Source organism: Epinephelus lanceolatus, chromosome 4 (genome assembly GCF_041903045.1).
Source record: "Epinephelus lanceolatus isolate andai-2023 chromosome 4, ASM4190304v1, whole genome shotgun sequence".
Taxonomy (NCBI): Eukaryota; Metazoa; Chordata; class Actinopteri; order Perciformes; family Serranidae; genus Epinephelus; species Epinephelus lanceolatus.
This window is the reverse complement of record NC_135737.1, coordinates 40,929,958-40,944,610: the sequence shown is the minus strand read 5'-3', so window position 1 is coordinate 40,944,610 and position 14,653 is coordinate 40,929,958. Positions and strand designations below refer to the sequence as shown.

General features: G+C 40.8%; 1 protein-coding gene across 1 annotated transcript; it reads right to left on the bottom strand.

The window, feature by feature from the left end:
* Positions 1–1,635: 1,635 nt before the first annotated feature.
* Positions 1,636–14,049, bottom strand: LOC117259163 (complement C2). The gene is made up of 19 exons (XM_033630413.2): positions 13,887–14,049; positions 13,629–13,735; positions 11,575–11,722; positions 11,290–11,475; positions 9,353–9,526; positions 9,058–9,156; positions 8,767–8,909; positions 8,476–8,617; positions 8,129–8,263; positions 7,883–7,987; positions 7,605–7,742; positions 5,863–5,972; positions 5,660–5,768; positions 5,347–5,494; positions 2,811–2,884; positions 2,566–2,657; positions 2,329–2,461; positions 2,190–2,239; positions 1,636–2,100 (listed from the first exon to the last, which is right to left on the bottom strand). Exons 1-19 carry the CDS (start codon positions 13,936–13,938, stop codon positions 1,918–1,920), a joined length of 2,328 nt encoding a protein of 775 aa, XP_033486304.1. The 5' UTR covers positions 13,939–14,049; the 3' UTR covers positions 1,636–1,917.
* Positions 14,050–14,653: the final 604 nt, after the last annotated feature.

Sequence of the window (14,653 nt, the reverse complement as noted above, 5' to 3'; positions counted from 1 at the left end):
TTCTAAAAACATAATGGACAGGATCCTACACAAAAATCTTTTTGTACCTTTCACCTGATTTGTGTTTATATTGTCTTCCTGCTACAACTCAACTCTGTGGCAAGACATTTTTCATAGGGGCAGCCCGATGGGGCCACTGGGTGGTACACCAAAACTAAAGTCAGAAATGAATTTCAGGAGTTTGATTATGCAGTTTAAGTAGGCTTTAGAGGCTAGATAAAAACTATGTCACTATGGAGAGTTCAGGATTCACATACTGAAATCTTACTATCTTACTATGTAATGATGAAAACTCTGTGTCTCTGTTTGACGTTTTTCTCCTCACTGACTTGGTCAATCCATGTGAAATTTGGCACAGTGGTAGAGGGTCATGGGAGGATGCGAATGAAGCAATATTACATCAATTGGCCAAAGGGGGGCGCTATAGCAACCGATACAGGGACCAATATCTGAAGTTCCCTCTTGGCAAAAGTTGGAAAACTTACTAAAACTGAGCTTCTATAAGGCAATGAATATTGCGGAGGGCGTGGCTCATCACATAAAGGTGTATAACATTTCAAGGGTTTCACCCATCACCACGCAACTTTGTAGGCATATGACCACACATAATCTGAGGGGACCCCTCCATTATTGACCCCATCAAACAAAATGGGGGCGCTAGAGAGCTAATTTCTTATCTAGGCCTAACCGCCATATGGATTTTTACTAAACTTGGTAGATATGTAGAACAGGATGCCTCAAGGTGACTGGAGACATTTAACTCTAATTGGCAACTGGGTGGCGCTATAACAACAGAAAAATGCATAAAAATGGCTAAAATGCGACCAAACGCTGTGGCTCCACCTGTGGCCGAATGTTTTTACCTCAACCACTAATGTACAGTTTTAGCCCACTAACTATCCCACTATTGGCAATGGTACTACTGTACTTTCAATAAAGCAATCGTACTATCAAATTCACAAAACCTCTGTCTGAATACATTGCTCTTCTTAATGGGTTCAGTTGACTATTTAATCTGCAATTTCCTATGACCTGTATCCCAAACACACACCATGTGACACTGTACGAGGGGAAACTGTGCACTCAATGGGTATGGACTAGTACGTATATAATACATGAAATATGTAATGTATGTTAGGTGATTCATTGTCCTTCAAATAAGCTGGTTGTCCTTTTCCTTAAAAAGACAAAGACACAGCTTGAATATGAAGGAGTACATTGACTGTAAGGAACAAAACTGGGGAACTGGGAACAAGCCCAAGCTGGGGGAGACCCATGGAACCCATTTTCATTCAGATATCTTGAGATGAGAGTTCAAGGGACCCCTTTGAAAATAGCCATGCCAGCTTTTCTCTCGCCAAAATGTAACCTTAATTTGGGGAGTTATTTACCTCCTTTCTGGTCAGGCTATGTTGACATTGTTAATACCAATGGATGCAAAGGTTGTCTAGTTTCACAAGATACCACTAGCTTTGCAGTATCTTAAAAAACGAGTGCTCCATGGCCTCTTAGAGACAGTGATGTAGGCCTCCAATTTTTTTTTCCTAGGCAGGACCATGGGGACGCCAGACTGCAGAGCAAGACTCCTTGAGTGAGTCTTGGTTACACACACTAACAAACAGACCAAGATCAAGCTAAAGATAAAGAAAAAATTTTTATTCCTCTGTAGGGTGATTTCCATTTTGTTGTTAGACACTTATACAACATTTCTAGTGAGGGTACATTAATGGAACGCAATGGTCCCAAATGGTTAGATTGCTGGCCGCAGCGTTCTTGCTCAATACTGGACCACTTTAAAAATGTCGGTTCCTATTAGTCACTCATACACAAAAACATGGGAAAATAGTGTCCATGTTGAAAAATACTGAAGTTTCTCTTTAATCCAAGCAGCTCTCAGCTAATTGATTCTGGACGTTCTTAGTTGACCTCAGGCAGGAACTGGATGTCCTCACCCAGATACTGTTTCAGCCATGACATTATCTTGAACAGGTCAATGTGAAAGTCTCGGGCATCAGGAGGCGGCTTGCTGCTGCTGTACCCTCTCATAGCTGGGTCGAGTGAATCACATATGTTTGTGGTGCCCCAGCTCACGACTCCCACCTGGAGATGAAAGCAGAGAAATGTCCACATGATGCTTATGGCGCTGTGTTTAATGACGTTTTTTTTTTTTAAGTGAGAAACTTGCTGACCTGAAAGTAGCGCTTTCTTTTCTGCAGAAACAGAGATCCACCAGAGTCACCTGCACAAAAAGAGACAACATTTAACAAATGTGAATCCGATGTTGGTAAAACTGTGGTGGCGATGATACAGTAAGTGCAGAGACCAGACCTCTACAGGTGATAGCATCCCTGTATGCTGAGGATCCCCCAGTGCAGAGGAATCTGTCAGGGACATACTCATCCATAGTCACATTGGTGGGGTCTTTGAGTGTTTGCCTCGCCTTCTCCACACAGCCAGGCCTCTGCAGACATCACATGAGTTATAGTGCAACACTCACATTATAAAGACCATTTCCTCTGTGTTACTGAGTAGCAGCATGAAAGCAGCCCACAGTGACTCACTCACCTGACTCTCGATGTGAATATGTGTTTCTTTGCGTTCAGTGTTCTTATGAATGAAAAAGGCAGGAGTCTCCTTGTAGGGCAGTAGTTCCTTCCCTGTGTACACACGTTCATTTTACTGAGAATGCCTAATTTATGAATGATTTTTTGTCTCAGATCTCTGTCCTAATATTGGAAATAATCCTTCCATACTCTTAGTATATGAAAGTCTCTGCATTTGTAGAGTGTAGAGGTCAAAAGGTCACATACTGTGCTGCTGACAGGTGGAGTTGACTTTCTTCATTGCTCGGCTGGCTGGTACGGTGCATGGCAAGCAGATAGGTCTGTTGTATGACACACAGTCAACACACAGAAATGTTTGTGTTAGTTGGATAAGTTGTGTCCCTTTTGTAAGCTAAACAAGTGTGGAAAAACAACACACATTTTTCATGACAAAACATTTTGTCAGCCTTTCAGTGCCTTTAAGTTGTATCAAATCCTCCAAATTTCTTGAGTACACTTTTTGATGCAGATGACCATACAGGTGCACAATAGTCCAGGTGGCTCAAGACTAAAGATTTCACTACCTGCTCCATAATATGTGCAGGGACATAAGGAAGACATTTTCTCATCATGGAGATACCATCGCCTATCTTCTTAATTATTGCATCAATGTGCTCAGCCCATGACAGTTGGCTATCTATAATTATACCCAGTAATTTGACTTTATCCCTGTTCTATAGTTTCCCCAGACAAGTTCAAACTCATTGTAGGTGTAGATGACAGTTTATAACTTGATCCCAGAACAACTGATTTAGTCTTTGAGATGCTCAACACCAACTTTTGTTTTATCCAATCAAAGACCTCATTTAGCTCAGCACATAGAAGATAATTCAGTTCTCCAATAGTCTTTGCAGCATAATACAACGTAGAGTCATCCGCATACATTTGTACAGTAGCTTTTCAGACAACAGATGGCAGGTCGTTTGTGAAGATGGAATACAAGAGTGGTCCGAGGCAGCTCCCCTGTGGGACCCCACAGTTCAGCCCTTTGGAGTCGGACCCTCTGTGTCCCATTTGAGAGATAACTCTTCATAAATAAGATGGCGGTTGGACTAAATCCATAACATTTTAGTTTCCCAAATAGAAAGTCGTGATCTATGACATCAAATGCTGCACTAAAATCCAGTAATACTGCACCAGTCATCATAGAATTATCCATCTCCTTAAACCAGTCATCTGTCATTTCTGTAAGGGCAGAACAAGTGGAGTAGTTACGTCTATAAGCATGTTGAAATCTTGTGTTCAAACCATTACAGTCAAAGTAATCCTGTATTTGTGAGTGGACTATTCTCTCCATCATTTTACTGAGTACTGGAAGAATAGCGATGGGTCTGCTGTTCTTCCTGGTAAGTGGTGTAAAACAGTCATGATTTGGTTTAGGCAACAAAACTACTTGGTTATATCGGGGAAAAGATTATGGTTTGGGTTAACAAAAATATGTTTGTGACGTGCACATTAATGTATGTGACCTGTGACCGTGAATATATAAAAACTCAGTCACTGACTTTTGTTTTCACTAAGTCCCCAGGAACAGCACCAGGCTTTGAAGCAGATTTGACACAGTGGCCAAACACAACTTCCATGTCCGTCACGTGATGCCACCCAAAAGGACTTTTTCCCTTAGAGTTACATTGTGAAAGAGACATCTGTAAATCAGCAGGTACATTTTTGGAGCATCATAATGATTTGTTTCACTATCAGAGTTTCGGTCCGATAACATTTTGAAAATCTAGAAGAGACGCACAACTAAAACTGCTTTGATTCGCAGCATGGTAACTGCCCTGACAGCAGCTGACCTGGGTTTTCCCCAAAAAGCAAGCACTTTTAAAAGCAGCTTGTAGCTGCATACTGTAGCAACACAATAGAGGTCACTGAAACTACCAAAGATTTCAACATATTTGGACAATTTACCAGTTGTCTGAAGTTTGGTAGAAATATTATCCAAAGCCCAGTTTTTCTTCTGGTTGTCCTTATAAGTTGCTAGTTCCATAATTGGTGTTCAGACACAGACATTATCAGCTCCTCCATCTTGTTTTCTTTCGGATGCAGTGATGCCCACTATTTGATCAGCTAAAGTCAGGCAGTGACTGAGCTTGGCAGAGTAAAATCTGTGCATGTGCATGTGGGCAACAGCTGCTTCATACTCTGACCACCTCATTCAAAACTGCTTCCCCTCTGCTGCCTTGCCCTCATTTAAAGGACTTAATCATTTTATCTGTATTCAGTTTAACAGAGGGCTAAACCAGAAGTAGCCGGCTCAGCTGGTGGAAGTCTCTGGTGCTCTTGCTCTATGGTCCTCACGATGTGGAAGATCCAGATCATTTTATACCTGGAAAGTTGAACGTTTTTGGCTTCATGCATCACTGATCAACTTTCATAGGAATAAACAGCCACTTCCGATGCTGTGACCATTTCTCTTTATACATCCATGCTTTTTACACGGGACATGAACAGCAGCTTCTCAGCTCAAAGTCCTGGGTTTTTTGACCCATCCATCCAACCTGACCTCTTCCCTATGGGGACACTCTTGGTACTATGTCATCCAACTTCTTCCTTTGCTCCTCTCATAATAACTTCGATCACAAGGGGTCACTGCCTAACAATATATGGGTAGCAGTAAGCTGGCTGTAAAAACGACTCATGGGGTAATTTTATCGGTGGAGCACAGTCTCTTGAGTTTAGCTCATTGGATATATGTAACCCTGGCGGCAACAGTTAAGCATCTTTTCTCAGCCTGTCTTACCTGGCTTTCCAGGAGAGTGGTATACTCGTGTTCACCTGTACCAGAGCGACATCGTAGTCATAGAACTCAGATACATTTCTGTGTTTTAGTGCCCTGGTGTTGTACTTGGGATGCATGATCACCCTCTTGGGAACCACCGTGCCCTCACCTGGGAACCAAAAAGCTGCTTGTTATTTCAACATGATAGGGCTTGAAGTCAACAAGATGGTTAATAGAAACTAGTCCTGCTGTTTGCTACAATACAGTACTGCAGCTAAATGAGTTGAGTAAGGCACTGAGAGTTTATGCTTTGACTGACATGACTGACACTGACCGTGATGTATGAGCACCTCATGACGCATATCTGTGCTCGCTCTGGCAAAGCAGTGAGCAGCTGTCAGCACCCAGTTCTGGCTCACAATGGATCCAACACACGGCGTCTTCTACAAGGGGAGTAAGAGTTTACATGTAAAAATCCACTCTGAAATATAAAAATATATATATTTTTTAATCTCTTTTATGATTGTAGTGACTGACCGTTGAGGCTACACTTTGACTTTTCAGAGTGACGTGCCAGGGTCTGGTGTAGGCTGTCTCATCCCCCGCCTGTTCCTGAGCTACACCACACATCGTCACACTCTTGTCACCTGCATCATGAAACATTCACATGGTTTAACATCAGTAACTTAAATATTGGTATGAACTTTATACAACATTGCAGCCGTAAAGTGGATATAGACACGATTTTGCAAATAGACAGTTTTCATTGTGACGTAAACTGTAATGGCCATAGAAAAGACAGGTTCCCTTTAAGTCTCACTTTAACTATACAATTGACCTATGGCTAAGTCCCGCCCTTAACCACGATGAGCCAATGACAGTGCGTATAGCCATTCCCATCTATACAATCTATGATTCCCATACACTCGGACATTTTCTGCCTGGACGTCCATTGAAATGCATTACAGAAAGTCAGTTTAAAAATGGTCAAACGGTGTGCATGGGGTACATGCAACTCTGACACAAGGTATCCTGAGAGGCTGGGCGACGAGGTGTATTTTTTACACATTAAACCACATCTCAACCGAGAAAAGTGTCTGCTTTGGATAAAGTTGTGTGGTAACGTTAGACCACAACATCAACTCAACATGAATAAGATTAACAATGATGTCTACATCTGTTCTAAGGTAAGTCAACATTGTGTTTGAGGCAACATATAAAGTTATCTTTAACATCTCTAGCTAACATTAGCTAAAGTTAGCCTAACGTTAGCTCCTAGCTGCGTTGTTCATCATGTCACCTTGTTTGTTGGGAATTCATTAACCTATTTTGTTCTAGTTTTTGTACTTTGGTGATCGTACATCATTGTTAGCTGTTGCCCATAGGGCTCTAGTTAAGCTAACGTTAACTTCTAGAGCTTAGCTTCATTAATTTATCTGTAATCGCAGAGATAACAAAGGTTGGCAAACGTTACGTTGAATGATTCAGTGTAAATACTGTAACTAACGGAGAGACACTAAAGATGGTAAAAAGGCAGTTATCCTTTTCTCATATTCTGAGCCAAAAACCTTAACTTCAGTGGCACTTAAACTTGTTGTCTTTGATGGCGACGGCAACGAGATGCGGTTCACAAGCGTACACTGTGACCTGTAAATTTTGGCTTGTAATCTGTAATTAAGCTTTTCATCTACCTTCTCAACAATAAAATGATGAATATATCCTTCCAATGCGTAGTTTAGGCCCTTTTGGTTACTTCTCAATGACATCTGATCGTTATGTCCCCAAAAATCATCAACTGCCTCCTGCGAAATGTCGTGTACTGTGACACCTGCCATAGCGCTGGTCACTGAATGTTGATAGTTTGTCTAAGTGAGTGGAGGGGGGCGTGGCTTAGCCATAGGTCAATTATGCCAGCCACCGGGTACGATTTGAAAGCTAGATTTATGGCACAAAGGAAGTTTTTTCAAGCACTGCGCAGTCAAAACAGGAAGAGGATAGTGCTTTCCCTGGTAGCGATCGGTAGCTATTCCCAGTTACCAAAGAATGGCGGACGGTGGAACAACCGCGGAGTAACTCTGTAGCTGGTTGGCTCTGAGGAAAATGGGGAACAATCCAGTTGTCTTTGCAACAGTGGTGCCAGCAATAATACCACTTGGTGGGTTCAAGTGTTTTGTATTCTCAAAATTTAATTATTAATTATTGAAATTCAATTTTCTGAAGTTAATTTTTCCTTCACACATGGTTGTGCACCTTCGAGTTGAGAACGGTCTCATACTTACTAATGATGCTGTTGAACACCTGTCCCAGTGTTTTGTAGTCTTTCAAAAAGAAGACGTGCTGCTCGCCACGTTTCTTTGAGGCTAAGGAGTTCAGCTCATCTTTGTTCACTTGTTCCCCAACACCAAACACGTAGACATCTGAAATCACATACACAAAATGACTTATACTACGCACACATAGGCAGCCATGTTAACACACTAAAAATACACTAACAGTGTAAATATACACTGTTCATGGTGTATTAGAACATTTAACGATATTTGTTTCCTTTTAATACCCAGCATTGTTTCATCTGTGTTATCATGGGATATTTCGTGATAGCCCAGCAGATTTCGGATCCGTGCCAGAGCAACCAGAGGCTTCTTGCCTGTGTTGGAGTAACCTGCAGGCGGAAAAACATAAAAGATAATGTTTCCTTTTCCGATATTAAAAGAGCTCTGATGGGTTGAGGACTTTTATGAGCTGAAGATGCACAACAGATGTTTTTTCAGTGTGAGTTGGGAGACATTTCCTGGGTCTTTACCATCTGTTTCAATGACGATGATGTTCTGAGTCTCATTAAAATGGTTCTTGGCACTGTTTTGCTTAAGGAAGGCGATCACCTCACTGACACGGAACAGGGCAGCATGGAGGTTGGTGCCTGTCTTAGTTCCATGGCCTGCAGATACACAGATGCAAAAAAATTAGACAACTGAAAAATACATTTGTTTATTTAAAAATATTTAATTCAACAGATTGGTGCATCACGGTTGTAGCGTACTGTACTGATTCAGGAGTACCTCAGAATATCACACTGCAGGAGATAAAAGGATGTGGTGATTACATGAATGGATACTGTAAGTGACCAAGTGATAACAAGCCCAGTCCTACTATGGTAGTCAAACTCCTCCAGTTTATATAAGATGTCGTCGATGCTCCCACTTATATCTGATTGTCTGATGTCTACAATGTCTTGAGCCTCGCTGGCGAATGACGATACATGGAACTTAAGCTGTACCTCGTAGCTGTCCAGCTAGAAGGAAAATAACGAAGACATGTATGTTTCACACCCACTACAGACAAACTGGTTTATAGAACATGAATGAATGTGAATTTTTCTCTCTTTTGCAAGACTCTGTAACCATTTAATAGTGAATCCAGTAAGCTCATTTTTGCACAGACCTTTTGGATAAGAGCGATGGTGGCATTCCTGGATAATTCAAAGGCCTGCTTTCCAATGCTTCCCGATGTGTCCAGTAAAATGTAGACATTCATACGACTGCCCTTGGCCACACGGAAGGTTCGGGCGAAGGACGTCCTTGCATCTTACACATACACACAAAGCACTTTTTTTTTAATCAACTGAATCCAGCTAGTTGCTCTTCAAGTGTATGTTCATGCACTTTGGACTTCTTGATGTTTGTGCTGTAACACTGTTAAAATGTCAATATGCTGGAGACAAGTTAAACCCACTTTTCCTTTTGGAGTCTGGTGAGAGGACATCCATGACTCCTGCAAGTGACCCCGCCATGGCCTCTGCAACAAAGCTGGGGGAGTCATAGGTATAGGGGCCTGCAGAAGCACAAAGACATCATGCATGAATGTTTTATTGCACCATAATAGCTCATCATACTTTTCTGGTGCTACCTCGATGTCAGCTTGCTGTACACTTGATGATAATATCAGTGCTAACTCAGTGATTAGATTAGTCATCTTTTCTTTTCTTGGTTGTACACTTATTGTATGCATAGAAACAGTAACTTGGCACCTTGGCACCGTGGTGTTGTGCCACTCCACTCCCTGTTCTCCAGGCAAACCCTTTCAGCTGACCCAAGCAGATTCAGACCAGCCTGACACCAGTAGATCACCTTGTCCCCCGTGTGAAAGCGGCCCGCTGACCTCTGGGCCCCTGGTGGGATCCCTGGGTCCCCACAATCGTCAGCTGCAGAGGGTCAACAGCAGACAATGATAAGTTGTTTGTGAGGTCATAACCACTTTTAAAAGGATATAGGTGTTTGTGCTCACATAGAGATGTAAAAAAAAGTAACTTTATTTGCAAAAGATGATTATGTCGTACTTTGACTTGATACACAGAGGCCTGTTTAAGGCACACCCCAAAATCAAACATATGATGTCTGCCTTCTGTCCAATATAATGGAACTAGATGGCACTCAGCTTGTGGTGCCCAAAGTGCCAAAACTCAAGAGCAATGTCTCTTCCCAGAAATCACGACTTGGTTACTCAAGATAATCCAACAAAAGGCGAGCTTTAATGTAGCTAATGAAGGACTTCCAAATGAAGGCAGGCAACTCAAAAAAAACAAAACAAAAAAAAAAACATATGGGAGCAGAACTAAAATCCATACTAAAACCAACCAGGAAAAGACATGAAGACCAGGAATGATAAACACAGAAACTACGCAGAAGGTACGTAGATGGACTGACAAAGGACAAAGGGAAACACACAGGTATATATACACAGAAGACTAATCACCAGGATGAGACACAGCTGGAGAAGGAAGGCACGGGCAAAAGGAGTGAAACAGGGATTGGCTGACAACACAGGTGGAGCAGACAAGACTTAACAGAAAACAGGTGTGAAGGGAAGACTCAGGGAACAGGCAAGACTCAACGAGACAGGTGTGACAGAAAACAGGTGGGAAAACACACAAAGACAGGAAGTTAACCCAGACATGACACATGCGGAGAGAATCTACAAAATAAAACAGGCAGCAGATTAAATATGAGCTAAACAACATGAAACAAGGAACACAAACAGAAAAACTCAGGATATGAAACCAAAACCAAGGATCATGGCAAGTTCGATAGAAAGAAAATAGTTCCTACATAAAACTGCTCACAGCAAGGTCTGTGGATTATCTTGGGTAGTCTGGTCATGATTTCTGGAAAGAGACATTGCTGTTGAGTTTTTCAGATGTATTATTTTGGGGACTTTTAGCACAATCATTTTTATTAAATGACTTACCCAAAGTCTGTTTAAACTGTCACACCCATTTGTATGCCGATGACACTGTTATCTACACTTCAAATCTTTCAAATCCAGAATTCTTTATGTTTGACTTAAATTTGGTTCAAGAATGGTTTCATAACAACAAACTTGTACTGAATAAGAAGAAATCCTGCATCATGGTTTTTGGTAAACAACACTCCTGGTCACATTCCACTGATTTACATATCTCTTTTAATGATGGCTCTCCTGTTGATAAAGTTTAACTTTTTAAATATCTTGGACTTTGGATTGATCCTGAACTCTCCTTTAAGCCTCAAATTGAGGTAATGTGGAAAAACTGAGACGTATTGCTGAAACTGCATTTTTCTCTTAAAACAAGTCGGCTGTTCATCACCTGTTACATAAATAAAATGCTAAAAGAAAATGAAAAATGTGATGGTGAGATCAAATACGGCTAAATAAGGCCCATGAACTGAAATGAGTTTGACACCCCTGATTTACATGCATTCATTAAAAGCTGCTTTACAGTGTAAACCTCGGTAAGTAAGAGCTTAGTTAGTGCATGCTCACTGTACCATAGTCTCTATGAACTGCACTCAGAGACTCGTGAAAGCAGATATTCTCTGTTGCACTGATGTAAGAGGGAGGAATATAAGCATGTGTTGTTCATAATTTCATCCCACAGATGACTGATGCTTTATCATGAGTAATGTTTGTACTGTTGTTCGTCCTCACCATGGTTGTCACAGATGGGAGTGGTTCCTGTCCACTCCCCAGAGTGGGTGCAGTTCCTCTGGGCTGACCCGTACAGGGTGAAGCCTTCCTGGCAGGAGAAGGTCTGTGTCGTCCCAACACTGGACCACTGGTCCCTGGGCCAGAAGTCACCATGATCCAGCTGGAGCTGAGCTGGACACAACACATCTGGGAGAAGGACAGAGGATGACGGATAGAAAAGAGGATGAGGGCAAGAGTACTGTGGTGTACATGTGAAATAAGATGCATCATCATCCAAATCGTTACCTTTGCATGTGGCCTGTGACACCAGTCTGCCATTGGTTAATCTCATAGGCGACCAGTCCCCTTCAGCGCTGCAGAGCCTGAAGCTGACCGGGAAAGGGTATTGGCCCAGGCCGCACTCATAGGTCAGCACACTGCCCTCCAGCCCTCCCTGTACAGGAAACACATGGTCACTTCTGGAGCTAAATTAAGTACCCTGGAGCTTTCCAGTAAAGAGATGCTTGATTTCTTTCTCTTTCCTGACCTAGTTCCTTTTTATTATGAATGGAAAGTGACCCTCCTAAGTTCCTAAGAATCAGAATTAGAGTCCGAAATACTTTATTGATCTCAGGAGGTAAATAGTAGTAATAAAACTGTGGTACATTACAGCGTCTCAGATATATAGTATAGATATTTAGAACAAAGTACATCTAAGAAGTGTGCAAATAAGAATATGTGCATTATGCAACGTTTAAAATTAGTATGTAACATTTTAAGTTGAATAAAAACATGAGTATTATGCTACAGTATGTAACACATGAATTAAGCACTTGATTCTCTTTTGGAAGTGGGGCTTTATGGTCTAGTAGCATACTGACTCTTTTTAATGTAAACCTGGTTTGAACAGATCTGGAAAACTGCATTCTCCTGCTCTGCACCTTGGACATGAAACAGTCTTCAAAAAGATCTAAAACTAGAAACACTTACATCCATTGATGAATTTAAAGACATCATAAAGAATGTGAAGACAGAGACGTGTGCTTGTTTTTCTTGAGAGGCCACTATGTTTGAATAGCTGTTGTTTTATCATGGATTTTCGTATTATATGTTGTATTTGTTGCATTTTGATGTGTTCTGATTGGCTGCTACCTCGGCCAGGTCTCTCTTGTAAAAGAGATTTTCGATCTCAATGGGACTTTCTGGTTAAATGAAGGTAAAATAAATAAACAAATTGTAGATCATATATAAAATTATAATAAATCACATATATAGAACATAGAGGAATATGTGTAGCATGTACATTATATGTTGAAATACATGCAAAAGTAGTGTAAGTAGAATAAATAAGGATACTGAAAAGAATATTGTGCAGTTCAGTAATTGCACAAATGTGTTGCAGCAGCTGAATTACAGAACCAATTCTTGTGCAATTAAAACAATGTTGCACAGAATTATTGTACTATTAAGTCACTATTGCACAACTGAATAATAATAAGTAAATTATGGAGTTGTAACCGCTGACTGGTAACTTAAGTACAAGATCAGTGTTGTCCCTCAATTTCACCTGCATGATTCAAATTAAATTATACATATATTTTTTTACTTGATGGGTTTGTTTTCGTTTAACATACTGCATTAATTATACTGTCCTCCATTTTGTCTACTTTCTGTTCCCGTGCTTGTGTTTTGTTGAGGACTTTGTAATCTCTGTTTTGGAGTGTTTTCCATTTCACAATCTTTTTACTCGACTTCATTTTTCCACTGGTCCGTGTTCTCCTGTTTATTGAGCACTGTGTTTCCTCTTTTTTGCAATGTTCTACTTTGGGTTTTTTTGCCTATTAACTGAAATTTTATTATTATACATAGATGTGTCTTTTAAACAAAAGAAACAGCTACATCAGGGTAACATGGCTCAAAAATACACATAGGATTTTAAAGGAGCAGTCTTTCACTCTGGTGTAAAATAGTCTTTTAGCTAACACATCATCCTGAGTGGAGGAGATTAAAAATACAGGTGTATACAGAAGGGTTGCAACAGTTATTTCCAGCGTGGATTAATATGACAGCTGTCACAATCGTTAGATTATTGTGAGGGGTTTTAAACATTAAAAGAAAAAGAAAGAAAAATAACTAATGCAAATTTCCAGTGTCCAAACAGATGATGTCTTTGTTTGTTTTGTCTGACCAATGCTTCAAAAACCAGAAAATATATTAGATTTCAAATGATAATCACTTTGAAGAAGCTAGAACCACAGAATATTTGTTGTAATAGATTAATAAATCAACTATCAAATTGTCTTCTTATTTGCTTTATCAACTGATCAACTAATCACTTCAGCTCACTTTATTATTTTTACCTGTGAGTACGTGACACGTCCACCCCTGATGCTCTCTGTGGTTGAGCAGTTCTGAGGCTGTGGATCCTCATATGTTTCATCTTCATACTCATACTCCTCCAGGTACACTAGAGCACAAACAGTGTTGGTCACAAACATGCATGTCTGCACGCACACACAGGCAGCACGGGAACACAGCCATATGGTTTGGATGCGTACAAACTTCACATCATCATACTTAAATGTACAATAAGTGCAACACAAAAGTGAAATGCTTACCCTCCTGGACAGAGGCGAAGAGTAGGATCCATAGTATGGGCTTGATATTCATGATGGGACTCAGTATCAGTGGTGTTTATGTCTTTGAGTGACAGAAACCACAGCGAGAGTGTCCGGATCGACCCGCAGTCAGCTGCTTTATTTGATGACTGATTACCCATTAACACAGCAGCACCAAACAGTGAAGAAATGATTGAGCAATTTGGGGCAAAACACAGATGTGAGCTCTTACTTTCGTTTTTGGTTGCATTCTGTTTGATATGTTTTCTTCTTTTTAGGATTCTGTCTGGTGACATTTTTATATTACTTATTAATCTAAGAGTGGCCTCATAAAAGCTGCTCCAAAGCTTATAAATTAAAATCTATTAGGACACTCAACTGCACTGCCATGAGCCAGCTTTGGGCAACTAATGCAATTTCAAATCTCACAATCTCTTTAGCACTTTTCATATTATTCACCATTTCCTAAACCAAATTGCACCCCAACACTTCTGTTGTTTTGATGCCTAATTACCCAGAATTATTACTAAATGACTAAGACTGTCTCCGTGCCAATGTTTTGGGGTTTAAAACCGTGTGTAGTGCTCATGTGCACTTGTATTTGTGTGTTGGTGCACCTGCTCGCTCAGGTTTGGGCATGCAAGCGTGCATGTGAATGAAACATTTTAGGAGCTTAAAAGATCATTATGGGGATTATGGAGGTTTAACAGGGACCCCCACCTCCACACTCAACCCTTCTCCCCTTCCCCGTCCTCCCTCCTCCTACG